This window comes from Schistocerca serialis, chromosome 5 (genome assembly GCF_023864345.2).
Source record: "Schistocerca serialis cubense isolate TAMUIC-IGC-003099 chromosome 5, iqSchSeri2.2, whole genome shotgun sequence".
NCBI lineage: Eukaryota > Metazoa > Arthropoda > Insecta > Orthoptera > Acrididae > Schistocerca > Schistocerca serialis.
In genome coordinates this window covers 436900546-436925183 of record NC_064642.1, presented here as the reverse complement: position 1 = coordinate 436925183, position 24638 = coordinate 436900546, and the positions used below count along the sequence as shown (strand labels likewise).

The 24638-nt window shown below is 41.7% G+C and overlaps 1 protein-coding gene across 1 annotated transcript in view; it reads left to right on the top strand.

The window, feature by feature from the left end:
* The window catches only part of LOC126481984 (nephrin-like), a 460432-nt gene extending 439555 nt beyond the window's left edge, over positions 1-20877 (top strand). Inside the window, exon 12 of the mRNA XM_050105949.1 lies at positions 19024-20877. Within this exon, the coding sequence (XP_049961906.1) occupies positions 19024-19224 (201 nt within the window). The 3' untranslated portion in view covers positions 19225-20877. The remainder of the gene's footprint in view (positions 1-19023) is intronic.
* Positions 20878-24638: the final 3761 nt, after the last annotated feature.

Below are 24638 nucleotides of genomic sequence, written 5' to 3'. Positions count from 1 at the left end.
AGAATGACAGCACTTTGGTCCTGTTTGGCCTCATTTGATAATAACGTCGCCACAGCTCACGTTTCCGCATTTACCGCGTGAACGGCTGAACTGTTCAAATGCATACTAGCCCCTTCCCTGCAAGTCGGTTCTTCTGTACCTGCGTCAGAATCGCGCTAAGTTGTATAAACGCTGCAGCAACGACCTCAAACGGAAATCTTTTTATGGCTCCTTACATTATGTGCCATTGGGTATAAAACACTATCGTGACTGGTTCACACAGCAGGTAATTTGGAAATCATCCTTCAAATTTCTGTGGCTGTGCTCCTGGTTTCGAGGACCGCGTGTGTAATCTTTAAAGAAGGTAAATCTAGACCGGATAATGCCCGAGGTGTCCTGGGCCACCTCGATGCAGAACATCTGTGAGTGTTGACTTGGCCAACACGTTTTCCAGTCCTCTCACCTATTGCAGACATTTCGCTGAGAGACTACCAAATCAGCACCATCCAAGCGCTCCCATTGCTGAACTGTGGCTTAAAGGTGTAGAGTATTCAATGAAGCACCCGCGTTTTGTCATTAAGTCTTATTTCTGAGAGACCTTCAGCCGAGTTTCTGCTATTGTTGCCGCTAGAGGCGGTAGCTCTTTGTAACGAATTTCACACAGAGGATATCCCCAAATCTCATATAAATTCAATGATTTATTCATATTACCATATTGCACACCCACAATAAGAACAATAAATCAACTCCTGTTCACCTTGCAAACTCAGTTTCTCAGATTTATTGACTGATAATGATAGATAATGGCCCGAGGTATTGCTTAATATGGATTTATCAGAAAGATAAGAAACAAACCCAGATCTTCCGTATCTATGTGAACTTTATACCTTTTAATTTTTCAAGCGAATTAGTTCACTTCTTCTGTAACGTTTTACTACTAGGCAAATTCAGGCACTGTATTTAAAGCTTTTCTCAACTATTTCAGACAACCCAGTCTGAGCCTACAGTGCCATAGAGGTGCCACAACACAAACAGACTAACTATGTATCTAAAGGAAACAGTCACATATCCCATAAAACTATGGAAACGATTCGATTTAAAAATCGAACGCTTGTGTTCTTGCTGCAATAAGTTGTCTTTGTCGTTCGATGCATAAGTTAGGTGGGAATATTGGCGCTTTTAAATATGCATAGCCCACCAAATGGTGAATCCGGCGGAAATCTAAGTGGCTCTGTAATTTTACTCTGGTCTTGCGTATATTCTGCAACATCAGATCGTCTTCCAGAGGCAACGATTTTCTTTCACTCATTCTACTTCAATCCGCTAGCGAAATGCGACTCAGGTGCACAATGATGTATCTTTACTTTTATTCGCATCTTAACACAGGCACATGAAGTCTGAGCTCGCTGACTTAGGTTATTATAAAAGTTCAGACAGTATCTGAAGTGTCAACATCTAAATAGGAAATATTTGCAATTAATCTATATTATCTTAACCCTCGGATTTCAAATTTCGTATTTAACTGTTAACATACTGTCAGTAACATGAGCAAATGAATGCACAGAGGTGTAGTAATATTGATCACAGACTGATTATGAATGTCAAGAAGCAGAAGTTTTACATACTAAGCGTATTTTTGTGTAATAATAATGCTTCTGATTCTCCAATGAAATAATTATCAGCCTCACCATGTTATATCGTCGAGATCAATTACAAAATTGATCAAATGAACAGAATTAAAACTGACGAAACACACTCGTGAAATGTAGAACATAATGGATAAATAATAGCCACATGCGGAGAGTAAACTAGCAGTCATCAATTTTTCCCATGAGAAATATAAACAGATGCAGTGTCATATCATTACTAGCAGTAACACACAAGCTTGCCCCTCTAATCTAAACTGACTTGTTGAACACGAAGCAGAGCGAACACCTGGGTTGAAACTAGAAACTGATGTCTAACGCTAACTGAGGTAGAATCCGGAAGACATATCCTTGCTTGATTGCGATGTATTGTTTGCTATTCGTGTGAAAATTGGTGAGACAATAATAATAGCAATTAAACGCCACAAGTCACACAACGTGCCTAATATAAAAACCGGTGAGAAATTCCAAAAACACAGTTTTTGAGAGCTTCGTAATCAAACAGGATTTTTGATACTATGGCGTCACTCTACACTTGCTCAGTTATGCTTCAGAGAAATTCTTACACGAGTGGAGTAAGATATTAATGACGGCCTCTTAGAGTCGTAAGAATAAGAATAGTGAAGAACGGAGTAGAAATGGGATGTTACGCCCCTGACGACACAAAAATTTCAAAATAGGAACATAGAAATTGAATATGCTTACAGATGTATGGAAACAATCGGGCTTGCTGATATTCGTTTCACGAGACAGAAGTAATTTCAGAAATCATGAACGAGCCACCACAAACGCCACGGAATATGGAACAATGAATTTATTTATCTGTCATATAGGTTGCAGGAAACAGAATAGATACAAAGACCTTAATAGAAATAGGCAGGAAAATTCAAAGAGCAGCCAAGGCAATGTGAGACTTACGGAATAGTCGTCTCGTTTCAATATAATCAGCCATCGTAACACTGCCGTAGAGCTTGTATCTCTGTATGCATCCGAAAGTCCTATCTTGCTGAACGGGAACGGAAGGGAACAATGTTAATGAAAACTAACCTTCATAAGACAAATAGAGGTGAAACGGATGGAGAACCCCAAAATCAAGATTACTGGCACATGGATGTTTACGACGATTTTGAAGAGGTGGCCGTAAAAGCAAGAGGCGTCCACGAGCAAGCCTGATTTAGGATTTGCTGTCATGACTTCTTTGGAATTTTCGGGACGATAAACGGCTAGCTGTTGTGATATGTATAGATGAACGACGTGCACGACACAGTAAATGTTAGGAAAATCTAGGGCAAAATGACATTCTACGACCACAAAAATTGCCAGCGCTGCTTACAGTCGTCTCTATTAGGCTGATTAACGATGTGACAAAACAACCAAGGTTTAAGATAACAACATTACTGGTATCATAGAAACGACAGCAATATGTGCCCTCCAAGAATACCCATACTGAAATGTTGGGACATAAAATGTGCAAGTAGCAGCTACAGGTGTTGAAGATATAATGGGAGCGGTACTAAACAACGATATAAATTATAGGGAAGATGAGATGCAATTTAATAGATAAATACAGAAAAATGACAAAAGTAAAAAAGCTCATATCCGCGCGGAGTGGTCCCTTAGAAATTCAGACACACTGAAGTTCATATGGAGACGAAGGAAAGAAATAGAAATACGGGTGTTACCTTGAAGGTATCGCTATAGCAAGCAAAAATCTACTAATAGCAGTATCGCTGGCCAGTGTTTTGATCAGAACCGAAGTGAAATCTTCGTACTCGTCGATCAGGGGCCTGAAGATGGCGTAGTAATTCGCCGAAACTGGTAGCCAAATAGAATAACGTCAGAAACTAGACTACTGAAAGGCGTTTAAGTTGACGTCCTGAAGGAAAGACATGTCCCAAAATGTTAATATCGAGATATACATTTATAAAATTGTATATGAAGAAATGTTTATATGCAGCAAATGAAAAACAGTTTACATGGTACATGATCCTTGATGATGAGCTCGAATGGCTATGGCATCCTCCCGTTCCCTTGGAAAACTTTCGCTGAACGTGTCAATCGAACAGAGAGCAAACTACAAAAGAAGAATTGACAATACCGTCAAATTGTGCACGTACCCGCTGTCAAACGACAATCGCTGAGATTCAGTAAATTACTGACGCAAACGTGTACACGTGAATTGTGCCGCAGAGGTGGCTTTTTAGTCGGGATATACGTGATATATTGGCACTAGTCAAATCGACCTGCCGCCGAGCGTTTTTATCCGCTGCTACGCAGTTAAACTTGATTCATGGCAGCGCGAAAATGGCAGCGCGTACGTACGTGCAGCTGCCGCGAATCACGCAACACTAAAACTGAACTTCGATTCTATAAACTTGGACCAGGAATTTCACCGTCCACGGGTGCGTGATTTAGGGCTTTTGGTGTTGTGGGCCAGCGTGTGCGCAGTTTGTTACAGTACCCGAAATGCAAATACCAAACGCAAAAAGTTCTACAAAACAAATAATTTCAGTGAGGTAAATTTACATACTTGCCGAGAAATGCACTACGGTTTACATTTTCACCACCATTAGCAACGAAAAAACGAGAAATTCATGTTTCATAAGCGTCTCTAGAATTTCATGTGTACTTCGTCTGCCGTCGTTTAGATTTTTTTCTCACTGAACAGACGGTTTCGTTTTTCTCTTGTATCAGTCGCCGTACTGAGATCATTTAGTAAACTGCTAGAAAAGTAACAATTTTTTAACGAGGACACGGTTTGCATTGTCACACAGAAGACATTGCCTCCAATACCTACAATACCGACGAAACAAAGTAACTTAGGAACTGTTTATTTATGTTGTGCTAACAGGCATTTTAATGAACTTCAGTTATCTGTTATGTTAACTGATTGTAATGTTCGTGATTTTTACACAATTCTTGTGTGTTATTACAGTGAATAGATTCACAGTAATTTATGTACGTCGGAAACAGAGTTTTCATATACGATTGTCCACACTATAGCTTCGAGTAATGTTTATAGATCATTATGTAACAAAGGTAGGCAAAAACGTGGAAATACAAAACATACGCACATTACCATGCCGAATAAGGTGTAGGAAAACCGTTGACATGGAAATGAACTTCGCAATGGATACGTACATGTCGGTCATGTACGTTTTTCAAGGGAAACTTATACTATTCGATCTGAAAATTTGTGGCAAGTTCAGGGAATTGTGCTGGAGGCAGTCAGCGATCGGGCACCCTTCTCTACAAAGTAGACCACAAAGGCTCAGCAGTATTTAGATTTGGTAAGTTTTATAGCTAGGGAAGATGCGACACTTTGTCCTCGTGCTCACAAAACGTCCTTTCGAGCATGCGAGTTGTGTGAACAGTGGTGCTATCTTCTTGGAATACATCCGCACCATTATAGAACATACGACTTGCCGTGGTATGGACCTGATCAGTTAAAATGGTCACATAATCGTTAGGAGTAATGCGACCAGGCAGAGTAACCATGGCACCCATTGAACACCACATTATGGGTACCGAAATCGTCACCGAACCTCCACCATGTTTCACTCCTGAGATGTAAACTCGGCCAGAAGTTTGAAACAATGTGAAACAAGGCTCATTCGACCTAATGATATTCTTCCATTTCCTGCATAGTCCAGTTTTTATGGCTACAGCACAATGTTTACTCATACGATCTTATGTACCATAGATGAGTGGTTTCCCAGTTCCAATTCGATCTTCAATTCCCTGTCTATGGAGCGGGTTTTGGTGCTGGCAGGAATCGCGAGTGCGACCTTCAGTTTTGCAATTGTCGTCTTCTTATTTCTTATCACAGTCTTCTTCAATGATTCTCTGTAACGATCTTTCAACGAACAATTTCTTCCGCGTCGTGACTTATCGAATGATGTCTCTTCGCTTCCAATGTATGTGGTACAAATCTTCTATAGCGTGCCTTTTCAAATATCAAATCCTTATGCTACCTTGGTTACGGAAGCTCTCACCATACAGAAACCAGCAGTTTTCCCACCAACGAATTCACATATCTCCGACATAATGCAGTCAAACTTACGCAGAACATTGTTCACATGACAAGTGACACTGGTAACATATTGAGGACATTTGAAGGGTGCCTTTGAAGAGCATAAGAGCATAAGAGCATTCGCGTGAGATGTTACCAGCAGCAACGTCTCGTGGCATTGTGCAACGAGACACCATAAGTACTGGGTTTGCTACCCCGTAAACGACCGCTCATGCGCTACAGAAAACTCACAGAGATAGGACAGCCTTAAATCTAACGCTCACGTCCCGTAGCAGAAATTATGAAGCCACTCAGCCTGTAAAGGGAGGAGGGGAAATAGCATCTGAAAGAGGATTCTGTGCAGCTCCTGCTCTTGAAAGACGATGACAGTGGTGTCATAGAGCCTAGCGGACTGTACTACTTCCCGTTAACAAAGTACACATGTGGAACTCCTATACGATACAGAGCAGAGGTGATTTCGGATGTAATAGATGCTCATCCATTGTTGCTGTCCGATAGTGAAACGATGTGTGGTTTGCCGCAGTTACGCGCTTCTATCAGACTCTACTATCTTCGATTTTCAGTGTTTATTAATAAGTGTATGTCCAGTGCAGTTACCGAGCGAGGCGGCTGAATGGCAACACACTGGACTTACGAGGGCGTGCTTAAAACTAATGCCTCCGAATTTTTTACGTCAAAACCTTTAAAGATTTTTAAATAAAACAGACTTTACTGATATTTTATATCTTTATGCATTGTGTATACACGTTTACTTCTCAATGTAGCTATCCTGGCGACGAACAAAGTTCTGCAAATGGGAGTCCGATTGTTGATACCGTCACTGTGGAATGTCTGTCACTGTTGACGGAGACACAACCTCACCTCCGTTTGCTGCACTTCATCGGTATAAAAGTTGGTTCCCGAAGACATTCTATAAACTTTGGAAACAGATGAAAATATTTTGGGGCCAAGTCGGGCCTGTGTGGAACGTGAAACCAAGGCGTCGGATTGTGGCTGATGTCGCAGCTCTCGTGTGTGGTCTGGCAGTCATGCCGAAGAAGAGGGTGTCCCATGTGTGGACGAACTGTTCGAACTCGTGCTTTCAGTTCTTTGACGATCTCGCATTGTTGTTGTTGTTGTTGTGGTCTTCAGTCCTGAGACTGGTTTGATGCAGCTCTCCATGCTACTCTATCCTGTGCAAGCTTTTTCATCTCCCAGTACCTACTGCAACCTACATCCTTCTGAATCTGCTTAGTGTATTCATCTCTTGGTCTCCCTCTACGATTTTTACCCTCCACGCTGCCCTCCAATACTAAATTGGTGATCCCTTGATGCTTCAGAACATGTCCTACCAACCGATCCCTTCTTCTGGTCAAGTTGTGCCACAAACTTCTCTTCTCCCCAATCCTATTCAATACTTCATCATTAGTTATGTGATCTACCCATCTAATCTTCAGCATTCTTCTGTAGCAACACATTTCGAAAGCTTCTATTCTCTTCTTGTCCAAACTATTTACCGTCCATGTTTCACTTCCATACATGGCTACACTCCATACGAATAATTTCAGAAATGACTTCCTGACACTTAAATCAATACTGGATGTTAACAAATTTCTGTTCTTCAGAAACGCTTTCCTTGCCATTGCCATCCTTCATTTTATATCCTCTCTACTTCGACCATCGTCAGTTATTTTGCTCCCCAAATAGCAAAACTCCTTTACTACTTTAAGTGCTTCATTTCCTAATCTAATTCCCTCAGCATCACCCGACTTAATTAGACTACACTAAATTATCCTTGTTTTGCTTTTGTTGATGTTCATCTTATATCCTCCTTTCAGGACACTGTCCATTCCATTCAACTGCTCTTCCAAGTCCTTTGCTGTCTCTGACAGAATGACAATGTCATCGGCGAACCTCAAAGTTTTTATTTCTTCTCCATGAATTTTAATACCTACTCCGAATTTTTCTTTTGTTTCCTTTACTGCTTGCTCAATATACAGATTGAACAACATCGGGGAGAGGCTACAACCCTGTCTTACTCCCTTCCCAACCACTGCTTCCCTCTCATGTCCCTCGACTCTTATAACTGCCATCTGGTTTCTGTACAAATTGTAAATAGCCATTCGCTCCCTGTATTTTACCCCTGCCACCTTTAGAATTTGAAAGAGAGTATTCCAGTCAAAATTGTCAAAAGCTTTCTCTAAGTCTACAAATGCTAGAAACGTAGATTTGCCTTTCCTTAATCTTTCTTCTAAGATAAGTCGTAAGGTCAGTATTGCCTCACATGTTCCAGTGTTTCTACGGAATCCAAACTGATCTTCCCCGAGGTTGGCTTCTACTAGTTTTTCCATTCGTCTGTAAAGAATTCGTGTTAGTATTTTGCAGCTGTGACTTATTAAACTGATAGTTCGGTAATTTTCACATCTGTCAACACCTGCTTTCTTTGGGATTGGAATTATTATATTCTTCTTGAAGTCTGAGGGTATTTCGCCTCTTTCATACATCTTGCTCACCAGATGGTAGAGTTTTGTCAGGACTGGCTCTCCCACGGCCGTCAGTAGTTCCAATGGAATATTGTCTACTCCGGGGGCCTTGTTTCGACTCAGGTATTTCAGTGCTCTGTCAAACTCTTCACGCAGTATCATATCTCCCATTTCATCTTCATCTACATCCTCTTCCATTTCCATAATATTGTCCTCAAGTACATCGCCCTTGTATAGACCCTCTATATACTCCTTCCACCTTTCTGATTTCCCTTCTTTGCTTAGAATTTGGTTTCCATCTGAGCTCTTGATATTAATACAAGTCGTTCTCTTATCTCCAAAGGTCTCTTTAATTTTCCTGTAGGCAGTATCTATCTTACCCCTAGTGAGATAGGCCTCTACAGCCTTACATTTGTCCTCTAGCCATGCCTGCTTAGCCATTTTGCATTTCCTGTCGATCTCATTTTTGAGACGTTTGTATTCCTTTTTGCCTGCTTCACTTACTGCATTTTTATATTTTCTCCTTTCATCAATTAAATTCAATATTTCTTCTGTTGCCCAAGGATTTCCACTAGCCCTCGTATATTTACCTACTTGATCCTCTGCTGCCTTCACTACTTCATCTCACAAAGCAACCCATTCTTCTTCTACTGTATTTATTTCCCCCATTCCTGTCAATTGCTCCCTTATGCTCTCCCTGAATCTCAGTACAACCTCTGGTTCTTTTAGTTTATCCAGGTCCCATCTCCTTAAATTCCCACCTTTTTGCAGTTTCTTCAGTTTTAATCTACAGGTCATAACCAATAGATTGTGGTCAGAGTCCACATCTGCCCCTGGAAATGTCTTACAATTTAAAACCTGGTTCCTAAATCTCTGTCTTACCATTATATAATCTATCTGATACCATTTAGTATCTCCAGGGTTCTTCCATGTATACAACCTTCTTTCATGATTCTTAAACCAAGTGTTAGTTATGATTATGTTGTGCTCTGTGCAAAATTCTACCAGGCGGCTTCCTCTTTCATTTCTTAGCCCCAATCCATATTCACCCACTATGTTTCCTTCTCTCCCTTTTTCTACACTCGAATTCCAGTCACCCATGACTATTAAATCTTCGTCTCCCTTCACTGCCTGAATAATTTCTTTTATTTCATCATACATTTCTTCGTCATCTGCGGAGCTAGTTGGCATATAAACTTGTACTACTGTAGTAGGTATGGGCTTCGTATCTATCTTGGCCACAATAATGCGGTCACTATGCTGTTTGTAGTAGCTTACCCGTATTCCTATTTTCCTATTCATTATTAAACCTACTCCTGCATTACCCCTATTTGATTTTGTGTTTATAACCCTGTAGTCACCTGACCAGAAGTCTTGTTCCTCCTGCCACCGAACTTCACTAATTCCCACTATATCTAACTTTAACCTATCCATTTCCCTTTTTAAAATTTCTAACCTACCTGCCCGATTAAGGGATCTGACATTCCACGCTCCGATCCGTAGAACGCCAGTTTTCTTTCTCCTGATAACGACATCCTCTTGAGTAGTCCCCGCCCGGAGATCCGAATGGGGGACTATTTTACCTCCGGAATATTTTACCCAAGAGGACGCCATCATCATTGAATCATACAGTAAAGCTGCATGCCCTCGGGAAAAATTACGGCTGTAGTTTCCCCTTGCTTTCAGCCGTTCGCAGTACCAGCACAGCAAGGCCGTTTTGGTTATTGTTACAAGGCCAGATCAGTCAATCATCCAGACTGTTGCCCTTGCAACTACTGAAAAGGCTGCTGCCCCTCTTCAGGAACCACACGTTTGTCTGGCCTCTCAACAGATACCCCTCCGTTGTGGTTGCACCTACGGTACGGCTATCTGTATCGCTGAGGCACGCAAGCCTCCCTTCCAACGGCAAGGTCCATGGTTCATGGGGGGGGGGGGGGGAATCTCGCATTACACCGACATAATCACGCTACACACGTCATGTTACAAGCGGCAATTCGGAGTCCTCTAGCGGCAGAAGATTGTACGCTGCGTCAGCGAGACGGAAAAGTCGACTGAGTAATAGGCGTGACATGTAACACCACAACCGATGTTGAGAACAGAATAATACATTCGGAGGAACTTTTTCTGCACGTCCTCGTACATGCGAGAAGATAGCCATTATAATCGCAATCTGGTCGTACAGATTTAAGTATACCCTTATTTCCCTGAAAAGTTGAACCTGAATACCACAATGGTTCGTATGAATGATCCGGCCGATTCCCTTCCACAATAGCAGCTTCTCCTCCATTTCTAGTGACCTCGATGTCGACGAAACGCTACACCCTAATGTTCCTTCTTTCCTTTTTCCACTGCAGTTTGTTACGAGTGTTTGGTATGGAATGTAGGTATTCGTACACATGGTACGATATCGATGCACCCGATCGACTTTGTAGGTGGGGTTTCCTATGAGTTGGACGTACACACCATGGACGCAGTCAAATGATCCGCTATAACACGCCAGCTGTCAACGGAAGTTTCAATGATGACGTACCCACGATGAACTTGGCGTAAAGCCAAAAACTCTCTTTCTCTAAATAAGATGTCTTATTTAACTGTTCATGGAACGTCGGCAATGAGAAATTAGGATAATTTCAAGCATTCCAACTGCAGCGTTATCAAAAAAATATTGGAAGTAAACTAGTCAATTATAGTGGAAAATGAAGACGTATTGAAAAGTCTTTGAAAGAGGTATATTGTGTGAAAGAAATGGAAAATTTGTGGTACACCTGGTACGGCCTCCAGAGATTTATTTTTTGGAAATTTGTGGTGAGATCTTATGGGACCAAACTGCTGGGGTCATCGGTCCCTAGGCTTATACTATCCTTAATCTAACTTGAACTAACTTACAGCAAGGACGACACACACACCCATGCCCGAGGGAGGACTCGAACCGCCTACGGGGCCAGCTGCGTCGACCGTGACAAGGTGCTCTTAGACCGCGCGGCTACCCCGCGCGGCCAGGAATTTAATGAAGAAGAATGTATAAACAGAAAAAAATGGGGTGAATCCATAATATAGGAGATATTAGCTGTATTAGTTTCAAACAGAAGAAAGGATAAGGGCGACATAGTAGGAGGTTTGTTACAACGTCAGAACAGTTGAGAATATGAAGAGTCAGGAAAGAACTCTTGAATCTAAGATACACATTCAATTAGAATCTTTGAAATGAAAAAGGATAAGTATTTCATACCCCTGGAGTCTTACATTTTGTATTGTGAACACTAGTTGCCTCGTTTGGGAAAACTCCGTATCCTCCAGCAGACAGGAAGCGCAAGCATTTCAAGGCGTTTCTTAAGGGACCGAAGGCGTAATATTCGCATGGGAAGAGATCAGAACTATAGGTCGGGTGCTGGAGTGTCTCCCAGTTGCGGTTGGCCTCCGAGATCGATCCGCCTCTTGTGTCGAATTGCGGCCAGCGTGCTATTTACCGCACAACATTGCTTTTTGACAGACTTCCACCTCCATACACATTCTTCATTCTCCGATGGGTGTCTAGCATCGGAATCACGCTACGTTGCATGTACGTTGCAGCAACAGCCTCAAACGGAAACTTTTTGATTGCCGTTATAATAAAGATGGAGAAATATTTTTCCTATACAGGTAGAGGATCACGTTAGACTTCCACGTAAACCGTCCATTTCAAGTAATTGCTGACGATTTTATTTGTCCACCAGTTTCCTGTAGTTACCTTAACAATGGGAGGATGATCTAGTGTAACCTGTCTGGAAGATAAGATAGCTGCTTCATATGGCGTTGTTTTATGGTTTTATGGTCTTATGTGCGCTATCATACTCATACAGGGTACCTAATAACGTCTATGATTTCTGACTTCACTTCCACCGAGCTCGTATGAGTGATGAGTGGCAGATGTGTTCGTGTGCATGACCGCGGAACGCATTAACAATGGAAACAGATGCCGCAGAATGGATCTGTAAACCGATGAACAGCGTCCCCATAGTGGCTCAACTATGCTCATTGATGCAAGCTTTCGAAGTCTGATGACAATTACACTTCATGACTGGATGCCCGACTGAACCCACTGCTTCGACATTTCGATTTACACTGATAGCGAATTATGTTCTCTTGTGTGCTTTATCTCTGAACACGCAGGTGTACTTGGAAGCAAAATTCATTGTCAAATAACATTTTGCATAGAGCAGCACACTTGCAGAATTAAGTACCGCTGGTGTTTATCTGGGAAGGCTATCACTCTTCTGACTGAGCTGATTCGACATGGCATGATATGGCGTCCTGTGCCAATTTTATCGTTTCAGTGTGCGACATACACACAACGTTCTTATGTATCCCATGAATTTGCTTTCAGTGTGGAGCTATCAAGAGGCGTCGCCATACAGACGTTTAAAAAATCGCGTTGTACACACGGGAAGCAGCTACGCTCAGCGTACAGGAACTATCCGGGATCATGTTTCTTTACTAGGATACTGCAAAATGGTTCAAATACCTCTGAGCACTATGGGACTTAACATCTGAGGACATCAGTCCCCTAGAACTTAGAACTACTTAAACCTAACTAACCTAAGGACAGCACAAACATCCATGCCCGAGGCAGGACTCGAACCTGCAACCGTAACGGTCGTGCGGTTCCACACTGAAGCTCGGCCCACCGGCCGGCAGGATACTGCAATTACACACCTGAATATGATGCAAATTTCTTTGTATGACCGTTTCATAATTTGAAAGATGTTCTCAATAATAATTATAGGGGGAAGCACTCTCCGCTAATATTTCTTTCTTTTCTCGATTGATTCTGTCTTTCACCTTCTCAGTTCGTAACAACTTCGTGATTAATCAACACGTACATAACAAGAAATTGCATTTTGTTTTATTTTCGCTCTAACTCAAGTCTGTTTTATTCATCAATAATGTCAGGTACATGTAATCGAGTCCCGTGTAAATAGTGCCACTTGAGTCTCACGTACAACAGAGACAGCTAAACTTTAATCATTCAAGCGTCGGCAGCTCACTGTCACTATCTTCTACTGCGAATTACAGTGCCTGGTATGTACTCGACACAACATTTCTAGTACTGAAGAGTAGTACGGAGCGTCGTTCAGATTAATGGTTCCTTGTGGCAAATTGTGAAACCTAGGATCAGAGGTAATTAATTCTGTCACATTCAGGACAGAGCTTTTTAATGAATCCCTAGCTCTGGTAGAACATACATAGTGAAACACAATACTCAGCACCTAGGTCATGTCCACGACTCGAAGGAATTCAATCTCCAATACCCAACACGTCACCAGTATCGATTCTTCTGCGAGATGTTTCTTTCGGGACCACTGCTATAGATCGAAACGTAATAGGAACGTATGCCAATTCCAAAACATGCTTCAGCATAATCTATTAAAATGTAAGCGATCTGTCAGCTTCAGCTATCTCGATAATATCCTTTACGGATACGGAAACGTATTTCGGCCTCTTATTCTCGGACTGACAAAAACTCAAATCCAGTTCAACACTGAAAAGTCATTGTACCGTATTCTAAAACCTCTACGGGACCAGTTCTAATTGCTTTTGAATTTAGCTAAAAGAACTACTGTACTCGTAAATAGTCAAGAACCTACGCAGACTTGTTCAGCCTCGTAAAGTCAACGTGACTGAGCCCCGATCGAACTGACATTCACTGTCAGACAACTCCTTGATGCCCAGACCAAAATCAAAACAGCCATTAAGTCCACATTAAATTTTCAGGAAGCATCAAATTTGAAAAAAAAAGAACAATGTTACCACCAGTTTTTAATAATTCAGCATTGTATGTATGCGGCCGTATTCGAATTTTGCAGCGACCAACTTTGGCACTGTATTAACTCTTAGCCGCTTGGTTTTCCACATGGCCGAAAAAATCCCATATCCACGACCAGCATAATCCCTCTACTTTCTTTTCATCTGTAACAATTTCTAGAATAATTTACACTAAGTAACTGCAAATGTACATACCAATAACCAGGTTTAGTGAATCTTGATGTACAACTGATTCGGAAATAAGTTAGGGTGTAAACTTTACTGTTACACTGAGCACAAAGTCTTTTGGCACCTCACAAGTTCCCCTAAACTTTCATGTATCATGTACTGTGCACTGCGCTTTGATGCATCTCCGGTGTTACAAAATTGTCGAATATCTAAAATCATTTTGTGGAAGGTGTTCTTTGATACATACATTATGATGGAAACAGGAGTAATCCGATGAATTACAGACCCATCACACTAACGGCGATCTCACGAAGTAATCAGTGCTAACGATAGGGGACGTCGTATTGATTCCATATTTCTAGATTTCAGTCGTCATTTTGACACCGTTCCTCAGAAGTGACTTCAAATTAAGTTGCGTGCCTATGAAGTGTCGTCTAAGCTGTCTGACTGGATTTCTCTCAGAAAGATCACAGCTTGTAACAATTGACGGAAAATCATCGGGAAGTAAAATGTGGTCTTGTTCATGACCTACATAAACGATTCTGGAGACCATTTAAGCAGTCCTCTTAATCTTTTTTGCTGGTGATACTGTCACAAAAAGCACAAGAAGGGGAGGTACACTTGGAAATGGCAGGGTGATTTCAATTAGATTACACCATGGTCAGGCAGAGGTTCCGAAATCAGATTCTGGATTGTAAGGCCTACCCAGGAGCTGTTCAGTTTTGGAGCAGAACCTACGACCAGCTTAGAGACAGAACTGATGACACTTTCTGCAGGACCTGACCATCATTTTGCAGGACAATGCTCAAGCACGTACAGTGCAAGCTGTTACTGATTTGTTTGACTGATGGGGCTGCGAAGTGCCATACCAGATACTGCACTCCCATGACTTAAACCCTCGTGAGTTCAACTCGATTTTTAAACTGAAGGAAACACTTCACGGCATTCACTTGAGAACTGACGTAAATTCGTCGGGCAATAGACCGCGCCGCTCGAACTGTCAACACAACTGGCACTGCTAAGAGTATCCTACGATTTCCACATAGCTGGCAACGGGTTATACACAATGCTGGTGACTACTTTGGAAGTGAGTAAGACTTTGAAACACGTATATATTTTGTACGAGCTGTGAATAAAAATTGGCCACTATTACAGTTCCAATCCTCGTACAATATTTACAAGAACCAAGGGGGAATAATAAGAGTGAATGACCAAGAACAAAATGCTCGGATTAAAAAGGGTAGACAGGGATTTAGTCTTTCGCCCCAACTGTTCAGTCTTTACGTCGAAGAAGCAATGATGGAAATAAAATAAAGGTTCAGGACTGGAATTAAGATTCAAGGTGAGAGAGTATCAGTGATGCAATTCACTGATGACATTGCTATCCTGAGCGAAAGTGAAGAAAAATTACATGATCTGATGAATGGAATAACAGTCTAATGAGTGCAGAATATGGAATGAGAGTAAATCGAAGGAAGACGAATGTAATGAGAAGTTGCAGAAATGGGAATATGATCAAACATAGGCCTTAATTTCAGGAAGAGGTTTCTGAGAATATACGAATAGAGCCAGTCATGACAAAACTCTACCATCTGGTGAACAAGATGTACGAAACAGGCGATATACCCCCAGACTTCAAGAAGAATATAATAATTCCAATCCCAAAGAAAGCAGGTGTTGACAGATGTGAAAATTTCCGAACCATCAGTTTAATAAGCCACAGCTGCAAAGTACTAACACGAATTCTTTACAGACGAATGGAAAAACTAGTAGAAGCCGACCTCGGGGAAGATCAGTTTGGATTCCGTAGAAATACTGGAACACGTGAGGCAATACTGACCTTACGACTTATCTTAGAAGAAAGATTAAGGAAAGGCAAACCTACGTTTCTAGCACTTGTAGACTTAGAGAAAGCTTTTGACAATGTTGACTGGAATACTCTCTTTCAAATACTAAACGTGGCAGGGGTAAAATACAAGGATCGAAAGGCTATTTACTACTTGTACAGAAACCAGATGGCAGTTATAAGAGTTGAGGGACATGAAAGGGAAGCAGTGGTTCGGAAGGGAGTAAGACAGGGTTGTAGCCTCTCCCCGATGTTATTTAATCTCTATATTGAGCAAGCAGTAATGGAAACAAAAGAAAAATTTGGAGTAGATATTAAAATCCATGGAGAAGAAATAAAAACCTTGAGGTTCGCTGATGACATTGTAATTCTGTCAGAGACAGCAAAGGACTTGGAAGAGCAGTTGAACGGGATGGATGGTGTCTTGAAGGGAGGATATAAGATGAACATCAACAAAAGCAAAACAAGGATAATGGAATGTAGTCGAGTGAAGTCGGGTGATGCTGAGGGTATTAGATTAGGAAATGAGACACTTAAAGTAGTAAAGGAATTTTGCTATTTGGGGAGCAAAATAACTGATGATGGACGAAGTAGAGAGGATACAAAATGTAGACTGGCAATGGCAAGGAATGCGTTTCTGAAGAAGAGAAATTTGTTAACATAGAGTATAGATTTAAGTGTCAGGAAGTTATTTCTGAAAGTATTTGTATGGAGTGTAGCCATGTATGGAAGTGAAACATGGACGGTAAATAGTTTGGACAAGAAGAGAATAGAAGCTTTCGAAATGTGGTGCTACAGAAGAATGCTGAAGATTAGATGGGTAGATCACATAACTAATGATGAAGTATTGAATAGGATTGGGGAGAAGAGAAGTTTGTGGCACAACTTGACCAGAAGAAGGGATCGGTTGGTAGGACATGTTCTGAGGCATCAAGGGATCACCAATTTAGCATTGGAGGGCAGCGTGGAGGGTAAAAATCATAGGGGGAGACCAAGAGATGAATACACTAAGCAGATTCAGAAGGATGTAGGTTGCAGTAGGTACTGGGAGATGAAGAAGCTTGCACAGGATAGAGTAGCATGGAGAGCTGCATCAAACCAGTCTCAGAACTGAAGACCACAACAACAACAACGATTGGAGTACAGGATTGTATGGTAGTGAAACATGGACTGTGGGAAAACCAGAACAGAAGAGAATCGAAGCATTTGAGATGTCCTACTATAGCCGAATGTAGAAAATTAGGTGAACTGATACGTTACGGAAAGAGAAGGTTCTGCGCAGAATCGGAGAGAAACGGAATATAAGGAAAATAGTGACCAGCAAAATAGACAGGATGATAAGTCATCTGTTAAGACTTCAGGGACTGACTTCCATGGTACTAGAGGGAAACATAGATTGGAACACATCTAGCAGATAATTGAGGATGTGTGTTGCAAGTGCTACTCTGAGATGAAGAGGTTGGCTCAGGGGAGAAATTCCTGGCCGGCCGCATCAAACCAGTCAGATTAAAAAGACTGTCATTTACCGTCATGCGTAGTCATCACATGATCTAAAGGAAGTTCAAAAACATTTAAACAAGATATCTGTACAAGACATCCGAGTGGAGCAAAAAGTGGCAATTGACTAAATCATAAGAAGTATGAAGTCATCTCCATCAGCACTACAAGGAACACGCTAAATTACAGTTACACGACAAATCACACAAATATAAAGACTGTAAACTCAACTACATATATAGCGATTACAATCACGAATAAATGAAATTGGAACGATTACGTAGATAATTCTGTGCTGAAGGCGAAGCAGATACTGTGATTTATTGGCAAAACACTTAGAAAATGTAACAGGTTTACTAAAGAGGTTGCTTACACTATGCTTGTCCGCCATCTCCTGAAGGTACAGGAAGTTGCCGCAGAGAAACAGTTGGGGTGGCTAGGCAAAGTTCTTAGGCCTTCTCAATCGACAAAAGCCAACATAAACAATGAATGTCCAGTTTGTATTCATATCACGAACTGTCATCAGGGCACCGATTGAAATATGTTCCCGTCAGCCTACGTTACGCAACAGACATTTGCTAGGGGCATTGTCTCTTGCTTGACGTAGATCGACGGAAACATATTTTAGTCGGTAAACTTATGAAAGCCGTGATTTTAATACAGGCTGGACATTCATGATTTATGCTGATTTTTACCTGCTGAAGAGGCCTGAGAACTTTGCCTAGCCAAGTTAACCGTTACCCTCGGCATTCTGTACTCCCTACACCAAATGATATAGTATTTATATGCACCAGAAGATGCAACTTAAAAGTTGCGAAACCGGTTGAGTGGGACTCCAATCGACTAAGATAAATAGAGCTGCAGCGGGGTATTGGTCTTTTCACTCAGTTTTACATCTTAGTAGATTTAACACCTGTATTTAAACACCTGTTGTACTGTATGAACTGCCAACATATTATATACAACAATTTTAGCTGTGGTTGCCCCAGTTTTTTAATTACCTGCAGCAGGACCTTGTCATGATGTTCGTGTGCTCAGCCGCCACTTTCGTCATGCTTGGCCTCCCAGGTCCTCTGACCTCAGTCCGTGCGATTATTGATTTTGGGGTTACCTGAAGTCGCAAGTGTATCGTGATCGACCGATATCTCTAGAGATGCTGAAAGACAATATCCAACGCCATTGCCTCACCATAACTCCGGACATGCTTTACAGTGTTGTTCACAACATTATTCCTCGACTACAGCTATTGTTGAGGATTGATGGTGGACATATTGAGCATTTCCTGTAAAGAACTTCATCTTTGCTTTGTCTTACTTTGTTATGCTGATTATTGCTGTTCTAATCAAATGAAGCGGCATCTGTCGGACATTTTTTGAAAGTTTGTACTTTTTCGGTTCTAATAAAATCCCATGTCATTCCAAGCATGTGTGTCAATTTGTACGTCTCTATCTACATTATTCCGTGATTTATTCAGTTTTCGAATTTATACTGACATTTTGATTACCCGGTATATGTAGATGTAGATGTTTCAGTGCACATGTTTAGAGAAATATAACACTGGTTTCTCAAGTGACACGCGTTATGTTGCAGGACCAGTCCCACATCGCTGGGATGAAGGTGCTGGAACCAGTGCTCTCGGAGCAGCAAGTACTGGACCGGGGACGCAGCGCACCGATCCAGCTGGGCATGCAACAGCCACAGAAGCCCAGAGACCTGGTGGCTCTCAGGCGGGGCTCCACGGTGGCTACCGAAGTGCTTCCGGAGGACACGCAACAGGAGAGCTGCGTCTAGGTTACCCACAGCACGCAACAAAGAAAACATATTTACTGCAGAGTCCACTGGAGCCATAACTCCAACAATTAATGCGGTCGTGGTTGCTTCTCATCAGTAAAGTTACGAGTAGCATGGAAATTCCACACATGACGCTCTAATTTTACAACTTAAACTCTTAGTGCAAAGGAAGACAATCAGCAGGGATGCCTATCGAAGGTACGTGCAAATCGCAGCATCAATAATGCAGTTAGGTGCTACTTACGCACTGAAGAGAGCTAAGGTGGCTCAGTACGTCAGGAATCTATGGTTACCGGCTAACGGCCCTTTCGATATCCCTACGGTCGTACAGCTTGGCACGAATTCGCCAGTTTTTGCTACAGTTATCCAGCACTGTGTTGGAAAAACTCATTTTCGCAAACTGTCAAAATGTTCGCATATATTCAGCATCAATGACAGTAATGGACGAATGAGTAAGTATACGGGTACAGATAAGGTAATAAGTTCGAAGCTGTTACCGCAATATTTCAGTCTGTTGCTTCTGCTTCCCTAGTTCTTCACAACCACAATATTATTGTGACAGACTTAAATTATTTCTTCGTGTTGCATTGATTACATCTCATGACAGAAAGATGAAAATATCTCTGCCAGGACTTCCTGCCATCGAATAGGTCTTCGAAACGAGCACTGTATGTTGGAAATCTTATGAACAGAGAACTGTACTCACTATCTTCTTAAACACGTTATCATGCTTTCTTCTTCTAACCTGATTGCATTATTAAACTTCATATGTCTCCAGGCTTTATTATGGCCAGCATTGCAGTTAATGTCATATGTTCTTTTAAATTATATGAGAATCAGGTATTTTCCTTTCAGCCATAAGGGTATACTGCAGTTAAATTTAAATGTACGTAAAAGTTAAGAATAATCCCTACTTATATTGGTATACTCTTCAGTTTTATGACTCTGGGGCAATTATTTTTTACTGACTGTTAAGACAGGTGACACGAAATTATCTAATATGACGGCTACTACTTTTCATTTCAACTTTGCGAGCCTTGGCATGGTAAACGAAACTGAGTACAACCTAAAAATGTTCGGAGGATTGAAGCAGCAGGCGGATTTTTGTTACTACCGGGAGCAATCATATTCCTGGAGATACGTAAATCAATAACTCATTGATGTTATTCTGTTTAGCGACTAGGACGCTTCATCGTTGTGCAGCTGTGGGAGATTTGTGTGTAACTTAACTACTCATAAAATTTTATAATGTTTGAATGATTACAATTATTCAAAATGGGATAAGGAAAAAAAAACTGGGCATGACTAACTTATACACATTATTTAAATATTCCATTCAGCTTGAGTAAACTTTTACACAAAAATGTGGATGGATTATACTATAATTGTTTGGAGCAATGCGTGACCAGATCAAAGAGAAACAGGCGTGAAAGTCTATATTACTTCCGAATTTGAATCCAGCCCGTAAGCTGCAAAGCATATCGCTATGTGTAACGGATCCCGTAAATCTACAGACTCTCTATTAAGGTATTTAGAGAACGAGATAAAATCTGGCTTCTTATAGACAGTGTGTGAACGATTTTGTGTAGGTAAAACTTACAACGGATAATGTATGTATTTTTTTGTAACGTACTGAAATGTTTCTTACGGATAACCCTGTCTTTTACCTATTTGTATGTTCTAAACTAAGTGTTAATGGAAATGCAAATTAATTGTTTCGGTATTCGTTAATGGATGTCTATAGTTTATTGTAAACTGTATCTGTTCCTATCGAGATGTTACTGAACTGAATAAAAATTTTTAAAGTACATGTTTCCAGGAAAAGAATGAGAAGTTTTCACAGACGACTCATACACGTGTTGTAACAGGAAAAAAATTATTTATCTCCAGAACAGAGGAAACTTCAAAGGAAATAACGAAACCACATTATGTTTTTATTAATGTTTCCCATGTTCCTTCTCTTGTATTGGTTTCCCATGACAATCGATATAGTTCTACGTATTAAGATTGTTGATCTTATAAGCGCCACCCGAAAAATAAATAATGAAAATGTAGAAATTATAGCAAAGCACTTTGTTTTGTAATTGATAATTCTTCAATAATGATAAACGACTTATGACATAAAAGTTTACCGTCTCAACGACTGTGATAACTGGAAAAGGAACAGCCTACTGAAGCCACATTTAAAACTTTATGCTACAATTATTTTAAAGAGATGTAGTGTAACACTTGATGTCAGTTCACCATATCCTGAAATAATTTTTTTCCACTGAGAATTTTTTTATGTATACAAACATCAAAAAAGTTTTGCATCAAGTTGGTTCCGTGTGTTCCGGAACCTATACAGAAAATTTGAACAGAGCCCAAATAAACCACATTTCCGCCCTTTTTACTGCTCATGAAAACCACACATTGCATGTTGTACCACCATAGAGTGAGGCCTTCAGAGGTGGTGCCAAAGACTGCTGCACACACCGTTACCTCTAATATCCAGTAGCACGTTCTCTTTCCTTGATGCATGCCTGTATTCGTCGTGGCATACTATCCACGAGTTCATCAAGGCACTGTTGGTCCAGATTGTCCCACTCCTCAGTGGTGATTCGGTGTAGATCCCTCAGAGTGTTTGGTGGGTCCCGTCGTCTATAAACAGCCCTTTTCACACTATACAAGGCATGTTCGATAGGATTTATGTCTGGAGAACATGCTGGCCACTCTAGTCGTTATCCCAAAGCAAGTCGTTCACAAGATGTGCGCGAGGGGGACGCTAATTGTAGTCCATGAAGACGAATGTCTCGCTAGTATGCTGCCGATATGGTTGCACTATAGCTCGTAATATGGCGTTCACGTATAGTACAGCCGTTACGGCGCCTTCCATGACCACCAGCAGCGTATGTCGACCCAACATAATGATTCCCCAAAACAGCAGGGAACCTCCACCTTGCTGCACTCGCTGCACAGTGTGTCTAAGGCTTTCAGACTGACAGGGTTTCGTCCAAACATGTCTCCGACTATTGTCTGGTTGAAGGCATATGAGACACTCATCGTTGAAGAGAACGTGATGCCGATCCTGAGTGGTCCAATCGGCATGTTGTTGGCCCCCTCTGTACCGCGCTGCATGGTGTCATGGTTGCAAAACATTTACCTCGCCATGGACATCGGGAGTGAGGTTGTGCATCATGCAACCTATTACGCACAGTTTCAGTCGTAACACAACTTCCTGTGGCTGCACGAAAAGCATTATTCAACATGGTGGCGTTGCTGTTAGGGCTCTACTGCAGTAGTATCCCTTGTGCGGCCTGAGTGAGGCATGTCATCGACAGTTACTGTCTCTCTGTACCTTCTCCATGTCCGAACAACATCGCTTTGGTTCTTTCAGAGACGCCTGGACACTTTGCTTGTTGAGAGCCCTTCCAGGCACAAAGCGACAATGCGGACGCGATCGAACCACGGTATTGACCGTCTAGGCATGGCTGAACCACAGACAACACGAGCCGTGTACCTCCTTCCTGGTGGAATGACCGGAACTGATCGGCTGTTGGACTCCCTCCGTCTAACAGGCGCTGCTCATGCATGGTTTTTTACATCTTTGTGCGGGTTTAGTGACATCCCTGAACAGTTCAAATGGTTCAAATGGCTCTGAGCACTATGGGACTTAACTTCTGAGGTCATCAGTCCCCTTGAACTTAGAACTACTTAAACCTAACTAACCTAAGGACATCACACACATCCATGCCCGAGGCAGGATTCGAACCTGCGACCGTAGCGGTCGCGCGGTTCCCGACTGTAGCTCCTAGAACCGCTCGGCCACCCCGGCCGGCTCTCTGAATAGTAAAAGGGACTGTGTCTGTGATACAATATCCACAGTCAACGTCTATCTTCAAGAGTTCGGGGAACCGGGGTGATGCAAGACTTTTTATAAAATGAACGATTTTGTATAATGCTGGGTCGAATTTAACAAGGGCGCTTATATTGTTCTGCCTGATTTTTAAAAGTTTTGTGATAGCGTAAGTGTAAAGTAACTATATTCTGTTACGAATGAAAGAATAATTCCAAAGCTACTGCTATCGTCAGGAGAATGTTTTACAAAGTCGCGCAAGTTAATACAAATTACAACAAGCATATCTCACAAGAACCACAACATAATCATAGTTTGAAGTGTAATGGGTTTCTCCGTTTCCTTATGCATTTCTAAATGATTTGTCTATAACTAAACTATCTGATGTAGTACTTGGAAAATCGCATTCTCATCTGGAACCTCTTTAGATGTTTTACTCACTTACAAACACTTACAGTACACGTTATTTCCAAAACAACAAGGATGAAGACAGAATAGAAGACATAACCGTTGAGACCTAAGAGGATTCTGAAGTCAGCAGTGTCTTTCAATGGCTGTCTATCTTCGTCTTCATTAATTACTTCGGACAGAGGGTGTAATGTGCTCTGAGACAACTCGGTGTTGGCGAATGGTTTTCCACCAAATATGAATAATTGTGATGCAGAAAACACAGGCTTGTGCTGGTAAAGCTTCTTTTACTGTATATATTTACATTAATTCAGTTTCTGACGGTAGTGTTTTAAGGCCTGACAGGACGGTACGACATCGTCCAGCGAGTTAAACAGTTCGCCGGCGTAGTCAGCGTTAGTGCCGCCGGTGCCGCTATTCTCGAATAAGCGACCCGCAGGTGGTCGGCCGGGCATCGTCGGCTGGCAGACAGAAAACGCCCGGGCGGGCAGAGCACTGCACTCCATATCGGAACATGGGTTGTCGTGCTCTAACGAAGGACAGAGCGACGACAGGAGGCTACAGATCTGTCTGCAATATCCAAGCGGTGAGGAGAAAATGCAGAAAGACAAACTTCCTATGAGGGAAGATTGACTGCATTCATCAACGCTAAACCTTACCACGGGGCACCTACAAGAACTAAGAATTTTGGGACTCCTTAGGATGCTCGCAGTAGGTGACTCAAGCCTAATGAGGGATCTTATTAACAAAATTTATTTGAAGCCAGACTTACTACTAAACTGAAGGCTAATTCTTAGCATTAGAAAAAACAAAGGACGCAGCAGGTTGCACAGAAGAAATCAATGTATGAGCACGTGAGGTGAGAGCTAAGGGGTATTGGAACCACTACCAGCTTTGTAAAGTATGAACTTCGAGAGCTGCACACCGAGTGAGAAAAACAGACTTGTCGTAGCTTACTCGAGGCTGGCTATCAGCGGCGCGGAGTTGGCACTCCAACGGTCTGAGAATTCCGTCTGAGTACAAAAATATGGTGAAGATGGTAACTGTTCCGAATGAACTAGAAGGAAATGATGATTAATCGAAACCCTCAGCTGGCAACATGTGTTGTTGATATACCTCAACGGGGACAGCTGAAAATGTGTGCCCCGACTGCGACTCGAACCAGGATCTC